Source organism: Lacerta agilis, chromosome 9, assembly GCF_009819535.1.
Source record: "Lacerta agilis isolate rLacAgi1 chromosome 9, rLacAgi1.pri, whole genome shotgun sequence".
Taxonomy (NCBI): domain Eukaryota; kingdom Metazoa; phylum Chordata; class Lepidosauria; order Squamata; family Lacertidae; genus Lacerta; species Lacerta agilis.
Genome location: NC_046320.1, coordinates 53474996 through 53500074, shown reverse-complemented (window position 1 = coordinate 53500074; position 25079 = coordinate 53474996). Strand labels below are relative to the sequence as shown.

Sequence of the window (25079 nt, the reverse complement as noted above, 5' to 3'; positions counted from 1 at the left end):
GTTGCTGTTAAATATAGGGGGAGGATAAGAAACTTCAAAAAAAAAAAAAAACACTCCCAGTGAGTGGTAATATTCAAACTCATGACTCTAATTAAGCTTCATTCCAAAGGTAGAAACCTAAATTTAAGTTCAAAAACAAGCTCCATAGCTTGTAAAATACGTCGACAAGGGGCTATGCAAGCTCCCACGATCTTATTGTTACGAAGGTGTTGCAAAGACTGGGTTGTGCATGCAGTATTGCACATGCAAAGGGCTTGACAACCCTTTTTTGCCCCGCCACCAGTCATCTTCTCGCCTTAAAAGCCTCCTACAGCTAAGGGAACGTAGGAAAGTAATGCATCAGTCCATCTAGCTCAGTACTGGTTACACTAACTAATGGTAGCTCTCCAGAGTTTCAAGCAAAGGTCTCTCCCAGCCCTCTGTAGAAATGCCAGAGATTGAACCTGAGACCTTCTCTGTGCAGCGCAGATGCTTTTGCTGCTGACCTATAGTGGGGATGGGGTGGTGGGTGAGAGAATTTTGGAAATGAACTTTTAACATAATTACTTATTTACTTGATAATACCAGCTGGCCCTTTTCTGTGTTGCAGTCGTGTTAAAAAGACTTTGTTTGTTCTTAGGCAAGATACAAACACAAGCAGAAAACAAACCTATACAAATACATTTCTCAGTAATGTGTCTCCTACATTCATGTTTGACTGCACAAAGGAAAAACAGTATCTACAAAGTCCATAAACGTTCATACTCCATGGAAGTTGCTCTCCCTGTGTCTCTTCTACTGGTATAGTCAATAAAGTCTCACTAGGTTCTAATAAAAGTATATGGTTTACCTTGGCCTCTTAATAGTTTCATTTTGCTTTCCTGGCCGTTTGACACCAAAATTCAAATGTAGCAGCACTGAAGTTATTCTGAAGTCTGGCAATAATGTTTAAAGCAAGTCCCCACGTGTTTCCTTAAACATTGAAATGTATTCCAAGTACATTTATTGGGGAATGCCCAACATAAATATAGTTGCAAAAGTTGCTGGGCTCTGAGTCAACTTTATGTTGAATGCCACCTATCTATCTGTAATGGAAAATTTCAACTTTTTTCACCGGATAACATCCTTTTCTTCAGTTTGCCAAAATTTGCCTTGTATGGTTTATTTAAATTTCCAGTTATTGGAATGTCTAAATAGTGACAGTTATGATAATGTGTAGAAATTAAAATAATATCACACAATGCTGATTGAAGCTTCAGTAGAATGTTAAAATAGGCCTAGATGTAGTGATCATGTCAGGGATATGCCCTCCGCTGCCAGGCAAGGTCTTGGTGGATACAGGCAGCCCCAGCCACTCCTATCTAAGTGATACATCTCCCAGCAAGTCTTCCAGCACCTCCCCTAAGGAGGAGGAGTTTTCCTCAAGCAGCCAGGTGGAGCGTGGGCTCCAGGATGTTGCTCAGGGACCCAGCACCGTTCGGCAGACCCGCTCTGAGGGGGAGATGCCACTTCTTTTGCCTGAACTGTGCAGAGGGGTCAAAAGACCGGGAAGGTGGCACTTCAGAATTCTGAAATTCTTATGTTGGGGTCGCAGCCGGAAACAGGCACTTCCAGATTCTTCTAGCGACTAGGTAGTCATGTTTCTCAGTAGCTCTGCACTGTAAATAGCTTGCACAATAAAATAGTTTATAGACAAGACGGACTTTGCCTTTACTCGTGAGCAACCGCTAAGCGGACCTGACAGATCACCATATCGTCTGCATACTGTACATCAAGAATATTGTTTCTCTTAATGGTGATTCCATGAATTGGTTGTCTCCGCTTTAAGCCTTTTTGCTAGTAGTTCTAATGCCAAGATAAGTGCAGTTAAGGAGCATATTTGCTTCATCATTTTACACACACACACACACGGCAGTTTCATGATTGGGTTGACTATTTGGTGCCATTGGATGAAGCCTTTATTTTGCCTGCTGAATCTTCTCTTCTCCCACCCTCACTCCCATCCTTCGCCAGTACCACCATTACAGACATAAGGCTACAATAATTCAGTTCCTTTCTTCCTTGATTGCAGAGAGAGAAAGAGAAATCATTCATCAGTCAGCTCTTCAACAGACAAAGGAAATGGACCTCAGCGTAGTACGGCTCATGTTTACAGCGTTCCTTCCTGACAGCACTGGCAGCTTTACAAGAAGACTCCAACCTGTCTTGTCCGATCCTATATATGATAGCAGTGAGTGCCTTGCCTATTCTCATTCATTCTACTGTGGCCAAATCCCAGTCCAGTGATTATTTTGATTTACGATTGTTTATTCTTGTAGGGTTAGAGCGGCTGATCCCAATCGCTTTTAACGTTCACTGAAAGTTTGAGATCTTTTAAAAAATAGAAAAATACCATGTAATGTCTGAGAAACATAATTCCCTACACATTATGACAGTATACACTGTGCACGTGAAGCAGTAAGACAAAGGAGAACTTAGGACATGTTTGCTTGTGAAGTATAACTAGTGTTCCTTTTAGTGTCTCCCTTGATGCACCCAAAGGTGTCGGTCAAGTTCTAAGGTTATGTCTTACAGATCTGCAAATTAATGACATGCTGTCAACGAAACTGCCTGTAAAATGCCTGTCATTTCAAAGAGCTTTGATCTTCAGTGTTTTCTTTGCCACACAGTTAAATTGCTTGAAGACTAAAGCATACAGGGCATAATCCGAACAGCTCCCAAGGGTTTGTGGATGGCATGTTGCAAAGGCTTGAGAATATGGTTCAGCTAGGACTTGGGTGCCACTTAGCAAACCTTATAGTTGGGTGGTAGATTGGCTGTGGCAAGCAGTGCAGGGCACATCTCAGCTCTGATAGTCCTGAATGCATTGTGGACAAAGCAGGTAATATATTGGAGACTTTGAAGAAGTGTGTTGTGAGGCATCTTGGGTATAAACAGGAAACTGAACTCTCCTCCACCTCCATTTCCAAACCTTCTATGAGCCACAGTCTAGTGAATCCACTTTGTCCTTGAAACCTTCAGCCCCCACCTCTGACTATAAAATGGCTTGTTCCCTGTGGTCTGAGACTGGGGGCCTGGCATCCTGCTGTACACCTGAATTTCCAGTCCTCATGTGTAAGGAATTGTTGTTATATCTGTTTAATTATCAAGCAAAATAAAGTTACTGGAAATACTTTTTTGGGGGGTGGGGAGTAAGGCCTGCTAAAGAAAGCCTTCTATGTGGTTGTTGTTCAGTCGTTCAGTCGTGTCCGACTCTTCGTGACCCCATGGACCAGAGCACGCCAGGCACGCCTATCATTCACTGCCTCTCGCAGTTTGGCTAAACTCATGTTAGTAGCTTCAAGAACACTGTCCAACCATCTCATCCTCTGTCGTCCCCTTCTCCTTTTGCCCTCCATCTTTCCCAACATCAGGGTTCTGTAGCAACTTTCTCCTTTGGAACTGGTATGAATCACAGTAACGATGGTCTCTGTTTTGTGGTTGCATTTCTCCCTTATCCTTTCTTCAACTCAGTTCAGTAAACTGTAACCTGCCTTAAGACATCTTGCCAACTCTTCAGTGTATTGTAACTCTTACTATGGCCGTACAGTGGTACCTCGGGTTAAGAACTTAATTCGTTCTGGAGGTCCGTTCTTAACCTGAAACTGTTCTTAACCTGAAGCACCACTTTAGCTAATGGGACCTCCCGCTGCCGCTGCGCCGGCAGAACACAATTTCTGTTCTTACCGTGAAGCAAAGTTCTTAACCTGAAGCGTTATTTCTGGGTTAGCGGAGTATGAAACCTGAAGCGTTTGTAACCTGAGGTACCACTGTATTACAGTATTAAAAGATGGATCAGATGTTCCTCCACTTACTACTTTAAGTGTCGATTCAGTACAGTTATGAATATTGTGTTGATGTATTTCATTTTAACTTTGAAAACACGGCTAGAGGAGGCTCTTGCAGGAGTAAACTTCATAGACTCCCCGTTTTTACCAAACAGAAGCCCCCAATGCATCTAACTTAAAAATTGTACGAATGGATCGGACAGCAGGCTGTGTGACAGGAGGAGAAGAGATTTACCTTCTTTGTGACAAGGTTCAGAAAGGTGAGAACTCGGGATGGTTTATCATATTTGAGCATGATTCTATGATAATCACTAGGACTGCATAACAACCACTGTTCTAAGTGTGTCAAACTATGGCCATAATCACACTATACATTTTTTTTATTTTTTTAAAAAAAATGTGTTTATGGGAAGGGGCTTATTGGTTTGTTTCTGTTTTATTCTGTATTTTGTGTTGTCATTTCATGTTTGTATGTTGTGAACTGCCCTGTGATCTCCATACTGATATAGTGGTATACTGATTAAATAAATTAAATAATAATACATTAACACACTAGGATACCACTTTAAACAGTCACGGCTTCCCCCAAAGAATTCTGGGTTTTTGAGAGTTGTTAAGAAGCCCTTATTCCCCTTGCAGAGTTACAATTCCCATAATTTTCTGAAAAGAAGGATTGAATTTTTTAAAAGGCATACTTGAAATGTGTGCTGTGGGTGTGACATGTAACTGTGGAGACTCAGACCTCATTTCAGCCATACAATTTATTGAGTGCCTCTAAGTCAGTTACTATTCATCAGCCTGACCTGACTTGGGGGTTTATAATGTGGATAAAATGGGGGTGGAAGGACTATTCCTAGCACCCTGAGCTCCTTGGAGGGTGGGTGGGATTAAAAAAAGGAATAAATAAGTCAAGCAGCCTTTGCCAAAACTGAAATGTTTTATTTTGTAAGAAAGTGCCAGGCTGGGTTGGGGGAGGGGGGTTCATACTATTAAATTTCAGTGATAAAGCAATGCCCCATATACTGAGTATATGCAAGGTTGACCCATTGACAATACAGTGGTACCTCGGGTTAAGAACTTCCGGAGGTCCGTTCTTAACCTGAAACTGTTCTTAACCCGAAGTACTATTTCTGGGTTTGCAGAGTCTGTAACCTGAAGTGCCTGTAACCTGAAGCTTCTGTAACCCGAGGTACCACTGTATCTAAACAATCATTGTTTCTGAGATAAAGAAACTGGAAAAATCCTTAGAGCTCCGTGTTTTATACCATGGTTCTGTGGCACTATTCATAGAGAAGTAGACTGGTGCCTGTGTGACAGAAATGTCAAAACTTCACATGGTTGTTGGGCTTTTACTTGATGTTTCTGTATCAATTTAAAATGGATGCCCTGAAACTGAAATATTTTAAAACTTTGACTGGTGTGTTGGTGTGGGATTTTGTTCAGTTTTTAGAATGTCTTCAGTGTTCTTTATTATTATGGAGTTTTATTAAATTGCAATATGTAATTATGTTATGCTTGTTTTATACATAATAATAAAGTGTAAATTTGCCTTGAGTGTAATTTGGCAGAAAGATAGCCTAAAAATTCCATTAAAAAACAACAACATTCAGGCCTATTTCCTGCTATTCCAAATTGCAGTAAATGTCCACAGGAGGGACAGTTTACTCCCTTGTTTTGACAATTTTATGAGTAACTTTTCTGAAGTCTCAGTCATTTCTAATCCAAGGAAGGGAAGTGAAAAATGTGTGTGTTAAAAGCTGCTTTTGGGTGTGTAAAAAAAAAAAGTCTGACTAAATGGAAACCCCAAAATGGGGTTTTCCCTTAACCTGAACATAGTTTTCCCTTATGACATCATTTGTTGAAATCTCTCAGTCCTTGAGAATTGAAATGTATAATGAGAAAGTTAGTAGGGTTTTTCACAGTAAAGGCTTCCAGATTAAAGAATGGGAGATAAACACCCATCTACTGCCCCCTTGATTTAGAAAAGAACAAACCTCTTTGGCCAACACCAAAAGATGGAAAATACAGGCCTTTTTTTGGGGTGAAATTGCAGTCTGGAGATGATACCTCCAGTCCTGTAGGGATTCCAGTGTACTCACTGAGCTCCTCCACAAGTCTGTATTCCAGGGCTTGGGAACCTGTGGCTGTCTGGTTGTGATTGGATTACAACTCCCACCATCACTGGCTATTAGCTGAGGCTGATGGGAGCTGGAGTCCAAACAACATTTGGAGAGCCACAGGTACCAACGACCTGCTGTATTTCTTCTATGATGTGCAGCACCTACAACTTAAAGATAATAGATTCCAAAAGTTGTGCATTTGGAGGGTGCTGAAGTGCTGAATGCTGTGCCTTCAGCAAGTGCTGAGGGCTTACGACAGCCAAGGAGGAACTTTTCTTCCTATGCCCCATTTCACCCTCTACCCCACCCCAGGTAGAGAGGACAATCTCAATCTGCAGCCTAGGATGAATTGACCTGAAGGGGTTTTATTTTGTCTTGCATGCCACTCTGGTTTAGCCATACTTGGAAGTGAATTTTAATTAAATGGTGCTCCAGTTAATCCAAATGGTCCAGTTTCATAGAGCATAGTAGGAACTAATTTTTTTGTTATCTTCAAAGCCCTCTGAAGGAGCAGAGTTTTAACCTGCCACAGTGCCACATGAATGCAGGGATCAGGCAAGTTAGTAAAGCACCTCTGCTGAGAAAGTCCTGTCTCATGTTGCCACCAAACCCACCACATATCAGTCAGCCGGATTTGGAGTGGCGATGTAGAGCAAGGCCTCCGGAGGTGACCTGAGCCACATAGGCAGGTCTGTATGAGATGAGGTGATCCTTAAATGGCTCTAGACCATTTTAGGATTTAAAGGTAAAAACCAGCACTTAGAACAGGGTGTAGAAACCAAGAAAGGGCTAGTGAAAGTGTATTAGATTGTAGTACAGTGGTGCCTCAGTTTAAGAACAGCCCTGTTTACAAACTCCACAAAACCAGAAGTAGTGTCCTGGTTTGTGAAATTTACCTCAGTCTAAGAATGGAAGCCAAACGGTGGAAGGGCACCGGTGGTAGGAGGCCTCATTAGGGAAAGTGCACCTTGGTTTAAGAATGGACTTCTGGAACGGATTAAGTTCATAAACCGAGGTACCACTGTGTAATATGCTCCATGAAGCCTGCCTAAGAAAATCCTTGCTGTCCCCATTCTGGAGCAGTGCTGTATCTTGACCAGTTATTAACTTGTGTCTGCAATACAGATGATATTCAGATCCGTTTTTATGAAGAAGATGAAAATGGCGGTGTCTGGGAAGGGTTTGGAGATTTTTCACCTACTGATGTGCACAGACAGGTATGCCAACATTGTCAAGATGCATTAGTAGAAACTTTTGTGAACCTGTTTTGTGATCAGATAGGATCAATTTCACCGTTCTGTTGACTTGAAATGGACTTGGCAAAATGGCTATCCTTAGGCAAGAAGTTTTTTTTGGCACCTGCTTTGAGGCTCTCCTCCCTCTCCCTTATGTCTGTGAGCAATTTGGGAGCTACCAATCAGAGCTATGGTCGCAATAAGAGTAAGGAGGAAGCCTCCAATTGCTCCACAGAAATAATAGATGCTGTGTACACAGACTCTTGGGGAAAAGGCCAGGATGACAAATTGTATAAACTGCCCCTGACCACCTATTCAATGTTCACTTACAGTTTGCCATAGTATTCAAAACCCCGAAGTACCGAGATGTCAATATTACGAAACCTGCATCTGTTTTTGTCCAGTTACGGCGAAAATCGGATCTAGAGACGAGTGAACCAAAGCCTTTTTTATACTATCCTGAAATCAAAGGTAAATTGTTAAGCTTATATGGATTGTTGATGTTGGAAAGCATCCAGCTTCTAAGAAAGCTTGCCATTATTGAAATTATTCTATATTTCAAAACATGGTGTAGTGATCATCCCTAGGCAACTGCCTGTAGTGTTGTGCTTTCTAGATGACAATGTTGTCCAGAAATAATGGCTGCATTTGGATAACACTGCACATAATCAATACAACCGTCAGAATGGACTTCCGGCGAGGTCGCCATCACGGCGGTCGTGGGTTGCCTCGGCAGTGAGGCGACCCATCCAGCCCGGGGGTTGGAGCCCTGCCACCGCTACGCGGGGCTCCGGTGAGGCACGGGAAGAGCGTCCCGTGCCTCGGGCTCCCCGGCGGGCCCGCTAAGCTACGCGCCCTTCCCTCGCTCCCCCTGTAAAGGGGGAGTGGGGGTGAAGGGAATGCGGAGCTGGGCCATTAGGGGAAATGCCCCAACCGGGCGGAAAAGCGGCGAGAACCGGCCGTGGTGAGCGAGACGTTCTACCTGAGAGAGATGAAAGGAAAAGAAGCTGAGGGTCGTAAGTACTTAATTGGATTAACTGCTGAGTTCAAAGACTTAACGACTTAACGACCCTGGAGGCTGCAGACAAAGGCAGACCGCCTGTCTCCCTTCGGAACTGAGAAAAATAACAGATAGTGATGCTGTTGCTATTGAATGGATACATTGTTAAGACTTTTTGAGGAGTGAGACTTTATAGATCTCCCTTGGGGGAGGAAGAGGATGGAAAATATTCCTTTTGAAAGTTTTAGTCTTTGCGTCCCGGTTTCAGAGAAAATGGCCGCGAAAGCTCTGAACCGAAGTGGAAAAGTACTGAGTACTGTTACATTGAAATAGAAACTGAAATTTGATACCTATGCCCATCCTCACCATGCTGGGCTATGTTTTTGAAATTGTTTTGGACTCTGAACTAACTGATGAAGAAAGGATTATTTTACTGGAACTGGAATTGATTAATCGGAAATTGAAGGTTTTGAGTGGGGGTTTGAAGGAAAATATATTTCCCACAGAGGAGACCTTCCAGATACTTGACACTATGGAAGAATGTCTGGGCAAAGAGTTGAAGGAGTTGTTTGAGAAATTGAGTGAGTTGGCATGGCGATCCCTGGAAAAAGGAGCGTTTCTCGGTGGTGGCAGCTCGAGAACGGCAAGGAATGTTATATCCAGCCCCCGAGGTGTGAGCTCGGGAGCGATGGTCAAGAAATTAAGATATTTACAAATAGAAGAATGCAGCATTGAATGGGAGAAGCCGAGAGATGAACAGTGTATCCTGATGCTCGATGCAAAGATGGTTGGGGACGGTGTCTGGCTGGTCTGGCCCTGTGGACGTATAAGAAAAAAGGACAATCCGTGGAGCGGTTCCGGTGAAAGACGGAGAAGGACACTAGACAGAGGGGGGATAGGGTGAACTTTACTAAGTATAAAATATAAATGCTTTGTTATGGTAATCTGAAATCGGAAGGTTAAGACTGTAAGCTTTATTTTAATTTTCAATAAGAAAAGGGATATGCTGAAACTTTTTGATATTAGCAACAGTTTAAGGGAAGAATAATAATTTAGATTTAATATAAGAGCAATTTGTTAAGACCCAAAGAATTGTTATTAAGATTGTGGTTTAAGGTTCGAATTGTATTAAGTGAATAAAATTTTTCGAGAAAGGATGTTATTAAAGTAGAATAATGGATATAAAACTGAAGGAGAGAGGGTGGGGGAAGTCAATTGTTAAGATTTGGAACTAGAAGATTTTCTTAAGTGAGGAAATAAGAAGAATTGTATTTGTGTTTGTATTTGATTTATATATGTGGGTGTGGGTGTGGGTTATGTTTTGTTATGAAAATGACAATAAATTCTTATTAAAAAAATAAAAATAAAAAAAATACAACCGTCAGAATGGTCTGACATTAATACTTTCAAGCCCAGTGATCCTCTGTAATGAAAGGAATATTCCTGCATTGTGACCAGTGGATTCTGGAAAGCACAATTTTTATAATGTGTCATGGGTTGGCTGTGGGCAGCAGTCTGAGGTGAAATGGAACCAGGTGCCAATGGATGAAGCTTAGTAGCCAGGGGCAAAGTATAATTGACCAAAGACAAACCAGGAAGGGGGGGGTCTTGTTACTCAGTCAAAGCTTAATTGCAACAGGAAGCTGTCTCATAGTACTTCCTTCCTGTCCAAGATGAAACAATGCTTACCCTGAGTAGGCCAGATCAGTCTACAGCAGGAATGGGGAACCATTCTGAGTCTTAGAGTTGTATTCCATTCTGGGTATCCTTCCATTCACTGGCTACCAATCAGTTAACAGGCACAATTCACAATTCAGACAGCTGGTTATGACCCGTAGAGAGCCCTAAATGCTTAGGATGAGAACATCTGAAGGACCACCTTCTCCCATATGAAGCTGCATGGATGTTCTGATCTGCTGGAGTTACTCTTCTCATTCCTCTGAGCTCTGACACATAGGGTTGCTGAAAGGGCCTTTTTAGGGGCTGCAACCAACCTTTTATGGGCAGCACTCCCCCAAAAGATATGTTTAGGCTCCTCATTGATGGTCTTCCACCATAAGTTAAAAGGTTTTATTCAGGCTTCATTCATGTATTGCAAAGTTGTTGCTTGGCTTCTTTTTGTTTAATTGTTCGAATTGGCCGTGGTGGAAGTTTTTTTTAAAAAAATGTCTAAAAAGGAGACTGGTTCTTATTTGCTCCATTTAATCTGTCAGATTTTAATTTCTGTAACTTGTTTTTAATGGTTAATATAAGCTACCTCGAGTACAGTGGTAGAACCACATATATAGATTGTTTAAATACATAGTTTTATATTATTCATTTTAATGTTGTTCCTCCAAGTTGTGTTTATGTGATCTTAGTGCGTAAATGACTGTATCAGTCAAATGTACTATTAGATTAGCATTAGTATTGCATTTCCACCTATATGTGATGCCAAAAGCACCTGTGTTTGAAATGTGTCAAACATGCTATACGCTTTAAAAGCCTTGAAAACTTTGGCACATGAGAAGCATTTGCATGTAGATGAGGCAGACAGATGAGAGAATAACAAAGTTCGTAGTTGATGACGTTATCATAACTGGCAGGAAGTGATGTGTTATCAGGTAATTTCCAGGTTTAATTGATGAACTCTGTGCACTTCTTTTTTTGGATTTTGTGGTGCATGCTTGAACTTTAAAGAAACTTTCAAAAACTCCCTTGACACCTCCAGATCTATCCTGGGACTAGCTGATTATTTTCAGGGGAAATGCCCAGATGATAATGATCTACTCCAAGGCAGGGCATGTCTTTCCTTCATCCCACTATAAATATGCATGCGGTATTCCTTTAATTTAACGGTTCCATACTATGCTAGTTGGATATTGTCCAAGGGCAGAAATATGTATTCATTTTGTGGCATTCTTGCTTCTTAGTACCGGTATGTGAATACTGTATATGCTTCAGTGTTTTGTGTATTTGGAGTATATACAAATACTTTGTGTAAACTCAGTAGTTGTGGTTTTGTGTGCAAGTCACTGAAAATGCATGGAGATTCCTTTAAGGAAGTACCACTTTGAGGAAAAGTAGCTGCAGGCAAATAGATATCACTTCTGCTCTCATACTTCTAGTACAGAAGCCTAGGAATTTGCCGCATACTGTTTGTGCATCTGGCCCCATACTGTCTGCTCTGACTGGCAGTGACGCTTCAGGAGGTGGTTATTTGCATCCACTGCTACCAGGTCCTTGATTAAGGATGCCAGGAATTGGATCTGGGACATTCTGCAGACAAAAACATGTGCTTTCCCACTAACATATTGCCCCTTCCTAAGGGTAGGATAAGAAATAAATACTTCTACATGCAATTTGCATTGCAAAAATAGAGAAATCCCATTGAAATGAGTGAAAGTTTTTTTTCCCCTCTCTCTGTTTTTCTGCAATGCAAATTGCAGACATTTGGGGGCGGGGGTAGAGCAGACTGTGTCTGCAATGTGGTTCAAAGAGTGAAAGTGCCTTCCCATCTTCAGCGGTAGTGTCCTGATCTGGACCCCTCGCTAGCAATTTGTAAGCAGGAAAATTGCACTCCTTGGCAGAACCATGTAGTTTGGCCCTTAGGTTAAGATTAATGGGTTGTATGGAACATAATGGTAAGTTGCAGCACCTTGTGCTATGGGGCTTTCCCCCTCCCTCCCCCCAACACTCTGGAGCAGATTTGGAGAGGTGGGGAGAGGGAGCAAATTGAAGTAGTCCTGCTCACACATTTATTTAGCTGAATACCACCCAGTAATCATTGGTAAAAGCTGCAGGAGGAATGGTACAATAACTTGCTTCTAGCTAAAAAAAAAAAAGGCACAAACCTAATGTGGATTACCTAATGCCTTTTAATTAGCTAAGCAACAGGATTAGCTTTTGAATTTGTCTGAGGTTTGCCTCGGCTGCCAGTGTAGTTCCCCGACTTACCATATGTCTTGATTAAATCCTGGTATGCTTCCAGTTACGTTAACTACAAGACAGAAGTACTGTTTGGGGGGACAGGAGGCAGGCAGGTGTGGAGGACTCCCTGGTCCTGAATAGGATAAATGTGCCCCTGAAGGACCAGGTGCGCAGCCTGGGAGTCATTTTGGACTCACAGCTGTCCATGGAGGCACAGGTTAATTCTGTATCCAGGGCGGCTGTCTACCAGCTCCATCTGGTACGCAGGCTGAGACCCTACCTGCCCGCAGACTGTCTCGCCAGAGTGGTGCATGCTCTGGTTATCTCCCGCTTGGACTACTGCAATGCGCTCTACGTGGGGCTACCTTTGAAGGTGACCCGGAAACTGCAATTAATCTAGAATGCGGCAGCTAGACTGGCGACGGGGAGTGGCCGCTGGGGCCACATAACACCGGTCCTGAGAGATCTACACTGGCTCCCAATATGTTTCCAAGCACAATTCAAAGTGTTGGTGCTGACCTTTAAAGCCCTAAACGGCCTCGGTCCTGTATACCTGAAGGAGCATCTCCACCCAATCGTTCAGCTCGGACACTGAGATCCAACACTGAGGGCCTTCTGGCGGTTCCCTCACTGCGAGAAGCAAAGCTACAGGGAACCAGGCAGAGGGCCTTCTCAGTAGTGGCACCCATCCTGTGGAACGCTCTCCCATCAGAGGTCAAAGAAATAAGCAACTACTTGACATTCAGAAAATACCTGAAGGCAGCCCTGTTTAGGGAAGCTTTTAATGTGTGACATTTTAATGTATTTTAATCTTTGTTGGAAGCCGCCCAGAGAGGCTGGGGTACAAATAATAAATATTGTTGTTGTTGTTGTTGTTGTTGTTGTTATTATTATTATTATTATTATTATTATTATTATTATTATTATTATTATTGCATTAGGGTTTCTGGTTTGGACTGTAGTCATCTCAAAGCTTGTGTGTGTGCATGTGCATGCGTGCTTTTTCACAGTAGAGCTTCTCTGCCGTGGTTCTTTCCCCTGACTTAGGCATTCAATCCTTTATTGGAGGCTGTAAGAAGGCGCCAGTCACAGGCAAAGGAAGAGGTGCCATTTCAAACCAAATTATTTTCCTCAAATGGTTATTGTTCACTTGGTATCAAGCCACTGTTCCATTTGTATTACAGCAAGGATGAGGAATCTGTGGCCTTTCAGATGATGCCGCACTATAAATCCCATTTTCCCCAACCATTGGCCATACTCACTGGAGCTGATGGGACTTGTAGTCCAAGCTGCAGGTCCTCCACACCTGTATTACAGGCTTTGTCTGAGTTAGGGATGGGGGAGAAGTTGGATTCAGCTTCCATTTAAAGATACCTGATTCACACCTTCTGAAACAAGACGCAAACTTAAAGACAACCATCTTTTGAAATCCGCACTCCCCAAATACTGCAGCTCCACTCAGTAGTTTGCATTAGGAAATTTTGTTCCCTATTTGTTAACCTGTTAGGAGCCTGTTGCCTTGAAAACAAAAGTGGACACACCTTAATTTGTTTGGTTAAATCTCTCTTGCCCCCCCCTTTGCTAAAAAAAAATGCAGATAAAGAAGAAGTCCAAAGAAAACGACAGAAGCTCATGCCTAACTTCTCAGATGGTTACGGCGGAAGTGGTGCAGGTGCGGGAGGTGGTGGAATGTATGGAGGAGGAGGAGGAGGAGGAGGAGGTGTTGGAGGTGGTGCCGGATCAGGTAAAAACAAATGACAACTGAAGTGGCCAATGAGATGCACATTTTTGAGATGGTTCTCCTTGACTAGTAAAATGCCCATCATTATGAGTTGTATAAGGCAGGTGACTATATATGCTGCAAGGATTCTTGGTGGGTACTGTGTATCTCCTGTGTTTCTGCATACAGAAACACATGGTGCTCTCTCCCTTGCATTCCTTGATCCCTATATGATCCTTTTCTAATCCAGGCCAATATCAGGATTAGGAAAGGGGGGGAAAGCTCCTGCTCTCACCAACATTTTCCCCAAGCGCCAAGCTTTCTCCTTGTAGAGGATGGTTAAGCCCTAAATTGGCTGTGATCCACAGGATAAATCCATGCTCGCTAATGTGGGTTCCTGTATTGCCTGCTGCTCCCAGATACAGTGGGGTGGATTATTTAATATCTTTTGATGGAAGTATATTCCTGACGTGATTGCTGGTATGACCAATTCCCAAGAGAAGAGTTTGGCTCCCATTCTTAAAGTTGCATTACAAGCACATGTATGCTTGCACTGTATATTATTGTAAAATACATTGAAGGGGCATTTTCTAGGCATCTAAATGTGTTAGCTGCCTTGAGAAAAGAGTTGAGAAAAATTTAATGGAGCTGCTCAGTTGTTGTTGTTTTTTTTAAAAAAGACTGTTATTTATATCCTACCTTTTCATCCATGGAATGGAAAGAGATGCATGTAAGAAGACCTTCCAAACTGCCTATTTAAAACTGGGCATTTTATTGGTTGTTGGCTAGTGAATACTTTTTGTGTATTTATCTGGGAAGCTTCAATTAATGACTAATCTCTGTGTGTGTGTGTGTGTGTGTGTGTGTGTGTGTGTGTTTCTTACTGTTTTTAGGGTATGGATACCCATCCTATGGGTTTTCTGGTTATGGGCATTCAATGCACTTCCATTCCAGCACAAACAAGACTGGTGCAGGAATGAAGCATGGTAAGCATCAAATAGTGTGGGGTTTTTTATTTTAAAAATATGTTGAATTTAATTAATTTAACGCATGCTTTAACATCAACAAAATAAGTATCACTGCTATGTAGTATTTAAGCAACATAAACTGGATTTCTCATATGATGATTGGTTTTATATATTTTACTACTACTACTACTACCACTATTTAGTTGCATCCATCTACATTGTCCTTTAGAAAGAACTGGTTTGATAGGTCTCTACCACAAGTGGCTTCAAATCTAAAAATATAGACAAGGGAAACCAAGAAGGGATGGAATGGAGACAGAAGAGATGGGAAGAGTGTGCAAAGATTGCAACTACATGTATTAGACTTCATTTACATGAGAGTATTAGCGTGGGTGGACACAAAGTGTTTCACAGATTAATAAATTCCCATTGTGTGAATTTCCAAGAGTTGGGAAATATTATCAGATGCCTTTTGCTCGTACATGAGTTTGCTCCTAATTTTAAGCCTGGGCAGGTTGAAGCTGTTTACAAATACATACTCTGATGCTGAATTTTGTCAATTTTATTTTTATTATTACTATTATTATTAAGCTTTTTGTTTTAATTTTGTTTTGTTTTACTTAATCGGTATGGGAGGGGTAAGCTAATACTAATTACTTCTCTTTTAAGGACTGTCAAATGGCATGCCAAAAAACGATGGTGAAATCTGCTGCAACAAAAAACGCAGTGTGAAATTCAAGGAGAAAGTGGAGGATGGTGAGAAAAGCAAAACCAGAACTAGCACAACTCCCAAAGAAGTTGAAGATGCCTTACCATGTTGTGATGCAGACATTTGTTTGCAAGGTAACTGGCAGACAACTTTTGATTTTGTACTAAGCTAGGAAGGAGAAATTTGGGTCAGGCTTGAACTCTTATGTACTTCAAAAGTCACCATGTTTGATCTGTTTTGGAACTAGTGGGAGAGTAGAGCTACTTCTGAAGCTCCCCATCATTCTTCTCTTGCTCAGATTAAAATCTGAGCTGAAGGAGGATTCCTAGCAGGGAGGGAATCTTGGAATCTTGTAGTTCATGAGATAGCTCTAAGGCTATCTTGGAATTGAATTGCTTGGAATTAAAACTTCTGTGTTCTCTAGCAGCAAAGTTCTGATCAGTGGTTGTGACTGAACTACGCCTGATTGGTGCCCTGATACACTTTGTGTGTTTCTCACCCCCAATAGATGGTTTGTTTTTGGAGAAGGCTATGGAGTTAGCAAAGCGTCATGCAAATGCCCTTTTTGACTATGCAGTAACTGGAGATGTGAAGATGCTACTGGCTGTTCAGCGCCACCTTACAGCTGCCCAGGATGAAAATGGTGACAAGTAAGTCTGGGACACCAAACCCCTCTTTAACATGAGCTTCTGTAACATGATGGAGGACAGTTTTGCATCTGATAAGAAATTCCCTTCAAGTTCCTGAAAGTGTTCTAGGGGGGTGGGGGGGAATCCTCTCTTTAGTCTGCAGTTCTGTGCATGCTTAGCTTAGACGAGTAAATCCTACTGAATTCAGTGAGATTTCCAAGTAAACATGTGCACTGTTGTTTTTAACAATTCTTCCTGTGTGATAAATGTCATATTCTACTCCTGAGATGATGCAAGAATGGAAAGTAGAAGTTCCAAAATGAGGATGCATTCCAGTGATTCATTGTAGGTGTTGGATGTTCTTGCTTGACTTCATAGAGGCTAGAAAGGGGTGCATGTGTATAGCAAATAGCCTACTGTACCAAGATAAAATCTACATTTATTGCGCTGCAAACTTTGACCTGGCCGCCAATGACATTTGCCTCCCTAGAGTTAAACAGGTCCCTCCCCACTTCTAATGTATCCCCACTACTACCCCACCCACCCGTCATAATTTATTCCTTGTACCAGCCTTCTACTAACATGAGTTTGGCGAAACTGCGGGAGGCAGTGAAGGATAGGCGTGCCTGGCGTGCTCTGGTCCATGGGGTCACGAAGAGTCGGACACGAGTGAACGACTGAACAACAACAACAACAACAACCAGCCTTCTACAATAATGCTTGCCGTGGCAAGCATGACAACACCATCCAGGGAGTGTGATGGGCAGCAAGACTTCCTTGCAATTTTTTGAAGCTGCAGGATCTTCGCATCAGCTTCCTACCAACCCCCACCCCATTCTTAGCTTCAAGGTTGGCCTGACCCTTTGCTTCTCTGGGGCACATAAAGGATATTGGGGGCTTCTTGGCTACCGCTCAATGGGTGTTCTCTTAAGAACAGCTGCCACGTATCTGCTAAAGCCTGCACAGTCCCTGCTGATCTATTTCCTGTGGGAAAGAGAAGTGGGGCAGATTCTCCTTTAGCTGCTGCTCCTCAGAGGGACCAGTAGTTCCATGGCTGTGCAATGGCTGATGCCTGCACATTCCCTGCCTCTTTTCTGTGGGAAGGAGACTTCTTCAGAAGACAAAGTGGATAGCACAGTTGGTTAGAGTGTGGTGCTGATAACACCAAGGTTGCAGGTTCAGTCTCCAGACAGCTGCATTGCAGGCGGTTGGACTAGATGACTAGATGAGTTCCTTCCATCTCTACAATTTTATGAACTCTGAACCCCTTTCCTGAGCAGTGTCCGAAGCTGGAATTCCTCCACTTGGCTTTGCAAGGGCTTCCTTTGCTGTTTGTGGGAAGCACTTGCAGTCACCAAGAAGAAACTGGCTTCCACAGTTTTTTGCTTGGATAGCAAAGGGCATCCCCAAATTGCATGTCCCTATTGTTTACTCCAGGCTTTGGTCCACCCAATTGCAATGCTCTGGGGAGGCAGTTCCCTCCCCTAAGATCCAATGAGATGTATTCCAAAGGAAGGCAAAGCGTTCACTTAGGTGCAGGGTTTAATTATCTATTGCAGAGGTTTTCAAACTTTCTGTTTTCAGGGATTGCTTTCCACACTGATTCATCTGCTGACGGACCCCTGTGTGTAGGTAGAGGGTGCTGCAGACTGATGAGTGTGCTAGGATGCACACTTAGTTCGTGTAGGTTGGGCTTCACTGTTTTACCCCATTTGAACTGAGAGTGCACTCAAGAATATGCTGACAACTCCTGTGTGGCAAGGTGGTTGTGGCAAGCTTGCTGCCGTTCATTCTGCCTGCCATAACTGTGTTCGTTGAGGAAACCCTTGATATGCTTCCAAGGAACCTATGGGTTCCCCAGTACATAGTTTCAGAAAATCAGTGGTCTAAACTGGAACTTCACAATAACTCTCCAATGGGGCCCATAGCTCATGATGTGCATGTAAAAGTCCAGCTCCTGGAATGCCCAGATAGGGGAGAGATCCTTTATCTGAGAAAGAGCTACTGCTAATTAGAGTAGACAGTAGAGAAGGCAAGCAAGAAGTCTTTGACCAGCCACTTCCTTGCTTTGATTCAAGCTTTGATTCAGAATCTTGCACAATCCTGGGTTTCTGCTCAAGCCTTATCCCACTGACTTCCCTGGGTCTATCCCTGTAATATCAATCCAACAGACTGCCAGTGAATCTCACCACTTGCAGCGTGGGTTTCTTCCCTGAACACACTCTGGGACAAGGACGGGATGGGAAATTCCCTTCTCTGAGGAAAGAGCACCCTTAGTATTAGTCAGCAGATCTCTGCCTAAAGGGATATGTTGCAATATAACTGTGGCTCTGTAGAGCAAGGAGGAAAGCATTTGGTAATACGTTTTAGCATACCTATTCTCCAAATTAAAATCTAGCACATTGTCCAAGCTCAACCTCTGCATTCCTAGGTTGTATTAAATTTTCAGGGAGGCTGTGTTACATTCCTGAAATTTCCTTTCCACCCTGAAGACTCAGCAAAGTATAAACCTACCTAAGCATTTTCCAGAGCCAGTGCATGACATTTTTAAAAAGTTGTCTTGTGTTTTGTGTGTGTTTGTTATTTTGTTGTTGTTGTTGTTGTTGTTGTTGTTTATTCATTTAGTTGTGTCCGACTCTTTGTGACCCCATGAAGCAGAGCACGCCAGGCACTCTTGTCTCCCACAGTTTGGTCAGACTCATGTTGGTAGCTTCGAGAACACTGTCCAACCATCTTGTCCTCTGTTGTCCCCTTCTCCTTGTGCCCTTAATCTTTCCCAACATCAGGGTCTTTTCCAGGGAGTCTTCTCTTCTCATGAGGTGGCCAAAGTCTTGGAGCCTCAGCTTCAGGATCTGTCCTTCCAGTGAGCACTCAGGCCTGATTTCCTTAAGAATGGATAGGTTTTATCTTTTTGCAGTCCATGGGACTCTCAAGAGTCTCCTCCAGCACCATCATTCAAAAGCATCAATTCTTCAGCGATTAGCCTTCTTTATGGTCCAGCTCTCACTTCCATACATCACTACTGGGAAAACCATAGCTTTAACTATATGGACCTTTGTCAGCAAGGTGATTCTCTGTTTTTTAAGATGTTGTCTAGGTTTGTCATTGCTTTTCTCCCAAGAAGCAGGCGTCTCTTAATTTCGTGACTGCTGTCACCATCTGCAGTGATCATGGAACCCAAGAAAGTAAAATCTCTCACTGCCTCCATTTCTTCCCCTTCTATTTGCCAGGAGGTGATGGGACCAGTGGCCATGATCTTAGTTTTTTTGATGTTGAGCTTCAGACCATATTTTGTGCTCTCCTCTTTCACCCTCATTAAAAGGTTCTTTAATTCCTCCTCACTTTCTGTCATCAGCATATCTGTTACAAGTATTTAAATCAAGTTACGTCATACAATACTGTTGCTGACAGAATTGAATTTAGCACAGCTGTGATCTAAAAGCATCAAATGACTAAAACTTACAAATGGTATTGAACTCTATGCTATTCAGCACTCATTGGAAAATAAAGAAAGCATGCAGGATACAGATGTAGACATGGGCTTACAATGAAAAGCAATGTAAAATAAATGCTGCTGTATTTCATAGTGGGGGCCTTAATTTCTAAGCTCCTAATGTAATTGCTAAGGAAATTAAGGCAGCATTCTTCTGGCCAGTCTTTATGATACTCATTGGTGTCCCAATTGGCTGTAAAATAACCTATTACAGGAAAAGGGTTTTTGCAATTTATAATGCAACTTACATTAGCTGAATGACTTCCACCTAAAAAAAAATAGTGAATTGCTTTAAGGTGCCAGATCATATCTAGCCATTTCTGATCAATTGCAGTGGCAACAGAAAACGGGTTCGCCTCTGCCAGCTGTAATATAAGTTGACCCAACCCAATAATTTTAGCAGCATGAGTCCTAGTCACATTGCGAGGGATGAAATAGGAAATTCTTTCAAGGTAGATTTCTCTTGTTGCTGTTCATTCTGCTCATGCAATGCAGAACGAAATGCAAAAGCTCCAAATTAATTGTGTCTTTACCGCCACACAGGCCGAATCCATACATTACCCATAAATGCCAGTTGAGCTGTTACAGGTGCAGCTAAGTTCAGTGCTGCTTGGGTACCTTTCTAATAGAAGCGATTGTGTGAGTCGGGCCATCCAGCCTCCATGGCTATTGCCCGTTGTGAACAAATGGAACTTTCATGTTCAGAGGAAGCATAGCTGAGTATGGGATTGCCAAACGGCAAACAACATGGAATTGTTACCATCTTCGTGCCCTGCTTGAAAGCTGCCAGGTATCTGCCCGGCTGCTATTGGGGACAGAATGCTAGCGCAGTCATATCTGACTCTGATCCAACAAGGCAGCTTTTTACAATTCAATTATTTATTTATTTGCATTCGAGTTCTCTGGGTGGCGTGCTTCACATTGCTAACATTCTGTGTGCAAACACACACACACACACACACACAAGCGTGCATGCACACAGCACAGATTAAGTGATAAAATTAAACACAAGACAAGTTTTAATCCTTTTAAAAAGCCAAAACTCAACAGTCCAATTACAGAATTTTTCACTCCATAAGACACACTTTTTCCCTCCTAAAAAGTAAGTGGAAATATCTGTGCGTCTTATGGAGCGAATGGTGGTCCCTGGAGCTGAATTGCCCAGGGGCCAAAAGAGGATCATGCTTTTTATTTTACAAAGAGAAAAGGGGGTGTTGAAAGGACCCCGCTCAGCAGTTGATCAGCAAGAGATCGGGAGAGAGATAAGAGTCCCCGGCTCCCTTTCAGCCCCGCCCTCTTGCCCAGGCCTCTATTGTTGAATGTACTGCAGAGGGAGGTTGTTTGTTTCCCCAGCGACATGTGACTGGCTGATTAGATTATCTGTCTGGAAACTGTAGAAAATGCTTCCTTTCCTTTAGAAGCTGCAGAAATGTGAGTTGAACCCCATAAAAACGGGGCCTTTCCTCTTTGCTTTTCCCCCTTTGCAAAAAAAAACTGCAAAACCTTTAGCTGATCCTCAAAAAAACAGGGCTTTTAGAGGAGGAAAACCAGAAAAAAAATCTTGTTTCCTCCTCTAAAAATGAGGTGTGCCCTATGGTCCGGTGCACCCTATGGAGCGAAAAATACGGTAAAAAGCCCTTATGGGGCCCCTGAAAAGCCACAAAGAATGGGTCAAAAACACTTTGCCCAAAACTGATAAGAATGCAAAGGAGGTTCCAGGTGAGTGTCTCTGAGGAAGGCATCTCACAGCTGGGATGCTATCACACCAAAAAGCTTCTCCTGTAGCCACCTGCCAGGTCTCGCTGGCAGGTGAGTCATTGTAAAATGGAAAGGCACCGATCCTGCCTTCCATAAATATGGGAAAGGGAAACAAACCATTTACAGTTGTATCAAGCAAAAAGCAAGCTTGATAATCAACGGGAACATCGCAGAAAATTTTAAAATGTCAAGGGGCACGAGACAAGGGTGTCCTCTCCCCCCACTTTTATTTATATTAATATTGGAGGCTTGACTAGAAACAATTAGGAAAAATGAAGACATTTCAGCAGTCAGAATTGGGAAAAAATCGTACAAAATTAGATGACTTAATAACAACGGAAGACCCTCAGCGTAGCATCCCGGCGGCGATTGAGACAATTAATAAATTTGGGAAATTGGCTGGATTCAAAGAAAAAGAAGTTTTAAAAGTATTTAGCATCAAGGGGGGTCTGCGATAGGTTTCACAAAGGAGGTGGTAAGCTTCAAACTAAATCTTAAAATCACCATGCTGCAAATACCTCTTTCCCTATCTGTTTTACACTGTGTAGCTTAATATATATATATTTCTTTCCCCATCCTGCTTTGTTCAATATCAGCGTACTTCACTTAGCAATTATTCATCTTCATAAGGAGCTGGTGAGGAACCTCTTAGACGTGGTAGCAGATTTGAATGCTGATGACGTCCTCAATGTGAGAAACGACCTTTACCAGGTATGGAAACTGTGGGGAGGATGATCCTCTGCTTAGCATGTGAACCAACCCAAGTTACCTTTTGTACTCATTGTAAGACAGGGATGAGGAAAATATGTATTTTTGCCCCACCCAACGTGGGTGATAATCGAGGATTATTCTTGTTTTAAGTAAGACAAGGGCGTATTGAACATTGATCAGGTTAATCTGGGGAAATCCTTTTTTTCCTGTTTGTATTGCATTTGTTTGTTACATTTAAACACAGCCTTTCTATAAAAAGATGCCCAGGGTGGCTTACAAAGCCCAATAAATAGGTAACACTACAATAAATATCAAAAGGAAACTGTTTAAGAATCGGGTTAGAGCAAATAACAACAACAACAACAACAACAATTAATTAAAATTGGCAACCAGTTGGGTGGCACTCAGCTAAGTTTTACTCAGAGTATACCCACTGAAATTAATGTTCATGAGTACGTTAGGTTCATTAATTGCAATAGATCTGCTGAGTAAAACTTACTTGAATACCAGCCAATGAAAGTAAAAAATGCAGATTAAAATGCAGCGCATATTGTTTTGTGGGTGTTTTGCTTGGTACTGGGATTTTTCTTTTTCTTTTTGTAACAGATGCAGTTGTATGAATGGTGTTTATGATTATTACGGCCTTGGGGTGATTCCTATTTTCTTTTCTTTTTTGCAGACTCCCTTGCACTTGGCTGTTATCACAAAGCAGGCAGGAGTGGTGAAGGACTTGCTTAGAGCTGGGGCAGATGTGAGCCTCTTGGATCGCTATGGGAATTCGGTCTTGCACCTAGCAGCGAAGCAAGGAGACGAGAAGGTGTTGAGTATGCTGCTTAGCCACAAAGAGACCTCTCTGATGAGAGACCTTCCTAATGGGGAAGGTAGGCAAATGACACAGAGCAATTTTGGCTATACGTCTCTCAAACTCTGTAGGATCATGCAGAACATAGCATTTTATCAGTCACTTCTTCAGGACAGATGTCTGATTCAATCCCAGTATTGTCAATCGACAGATGGGCTGTTGCATCAAAACACATGCAAATTTCTTCCAGATGCATGTTTTATATACTATGTCATCAGCGTACATGGTGATTTTCCGAGTTTTGTACATAAACAGCAGCAGCAAACCAAAACTATAACAGGAAGTCAGGCTTCTGCCCTAAAGCAGCTTGCAACCTAAAGTCAACAGTGAAGAGGAGCAACTGCAGGAAGGGAGTGGCAGAATCATTGTGTCAATCTCCCACACAAATAACCAGGCAGAAGCTGCAGAAAGCCAAGTAACACTGCCTCTCAACTTATCTCCCCTGCCCCTATTACTTTTTGATAGGAAAAGCATAAGGGTTTTTTTTTTCATTTTAAAAATGTTATGTTCATAGTCCTTGTTTCCAAAAAAAGTTTATTTATTAAACTTAGAATCGTAGAGTTGGGAGGGACCCCAAGGGACAACTAGTCCAACCCCCAACAATGAAGGAATCTCAGCTAAACCATCCATGACAGATGGCCATCCAACCTCTGCTTTAAAACCTCCAAGGAAGGAGAGTCCACAACATCCCGCAGGAGTCTGTTTCACTGTTGAACAGCTGTCAGAAATTTTTTCCTGATGTTTAGATGGAATCTCCTTTCTTGTTACTTGAAGCCATTGATTCGAGTCCTACCCACCAGAGCAGGAGAGAACAAGCTTGTTCTTTCTTCCATGTGACAACCCTTGAGATATTTGAAGATGGCTATTGTATGTCCTCTCGGTCTCCTCTTTTCCAGGCTAAACATACCCAACTCCCTCAACCGTTCCTCATAAGGCTTGGTTTCCAGACCCTTGGTGATTGGTTGCCCTAGTCGCTTGTCACTCGAAGGTCTCCAAGCGACTTGGAGAAAAATATACAATACTTAATACCATGGGGGGAAACCGGAGGGGGGAATTCTAGAATACGTGAATATTTCATATAACATAACATCCATGGGGGGAAACCCCAGCTGTATAAATAGTAGTGAGCAACATTAACAATACTCAAATAATAAAGCGATACTATGACCCACTAATTTAGCAAATAAACAAAACCTCTGCTTCCCCCTAGTCCATAAAACATTCCCAAAGCAGTAAAGTCCGCAATGGAAAACACAAAATAAGCAACAGAACCATATAAAAACCGACTAAGATCCATTAAAAAGTAAAAATACAAGGCAGTTTGAAAACATAACTTAAATTAAATGAGCTGATTGAAACAGAGCACCAGAAAAATATGGTTCAAAAAGGTTTGCCTCTCCACCCCGCCAAGTACCATGCTCTCTGATATTTGGAGGGTGCTATCTGAGTCACTGTTATTTGCCATTCCCATTTACAGGTGGCAGACTGGGGGTGACATCGCGTTTCAGATGAAACTTCAAAGTTTTCCATTTTTCTCACTAAGAATGTTCTTTTCATGGGTGTTTTGGGGACATGGAAACACTTGCAAATGGAGCTTAGCTTCAGCCACTTCCCCCAATGACACATGTAGTTTTTTAAAACTTAACACCTACATGTTAATAAACTTAAACATGGAGGAGGGGGCTATCGAGGTGCCACTAGCCATGATGGCTATGCTGAGCCTCCACAGCTGGAGGCAGCAAAATGCTGCTGAACACCAGTTGATGGAAATCACAGGAGGGGAGAATGCAAAAGTTCAAATCCTGCTTGCGGGTTTCCCACAGGCACCTGTCTGGCCACTGTGAGAACAGGACTCTGGACTAGATGGGTCATTGGCCTGATCCGGCAAGCTCTTCTTAGGTTCTCAATATTTACTTATTTATGCTGTCACTGTACAAAAAAACAGTTTTAAAAGGAAATGAAGCCAGCTGCTATGGTAAGCTCTCTTCCCCTACTGTTCTGACATGCACCCCAAAACTGTAGGCCCTCTCCTTTCATGAATTACCGCTCCCAAATCGTGAGAAGCCCAAACTCCCTTTATTGCCCATGTTTAGCTTTTCTGCAGCTACTTTTCGGAGCTTGAGATCTCATCGCACCATTCAGTTGCTGTACTGTGCTTC

At 42.4% G+C, this 25079-nt stretch overlaps 1 protein-coding gene across 2 annotated transcripts in view; it reads left to right on the top strand.

Moving 5' to 3' along the window:
- The window catches only part of NFKB1 (nuclear factor kappa B subunit 1), a 68418-nt gene that overhangs the window by 33353 nt on the left and 9986 nt on the right, over positions 1-25079 (top strand). Inside the window, exons 8-17 of one of the 2 annotated variants that reach the window (XM_033160384.1) lie at positions 2051-2209; positions 3962-4066; positions 7052-7143; positions 7566-7632; positions 13668-13814; positions 14684-14776; positions 15428-15601; positions 15976-16117; positions 21944-22058; positions 22738-22939. In XM_033160384.1, the coding sequence (XP_033016275.1) occupies positions 2051-2209; positions 3962-4066; positions 7052-7143; positions 7566-7632; positions 13668-13814; positions 14684-14776; positions 15428-15601; positions 15976-16117; positions 21944-22058; positions 22738-22939 (1296 nt within the window). Of the gene's footprint in view, positions 1-2050; positions 2210-3961; positions 4067-7051; positions 7144-7493; positions 7633-13667; positions 13815-14683; positions 14777-15427; positions 15602-15975; positions 16118-21943; positions 22059-22737; positions 22940-25079 lie in introns of both variants that reach the window. The other variant, XM_033160382.1, reaches the window with a different exon arrangement.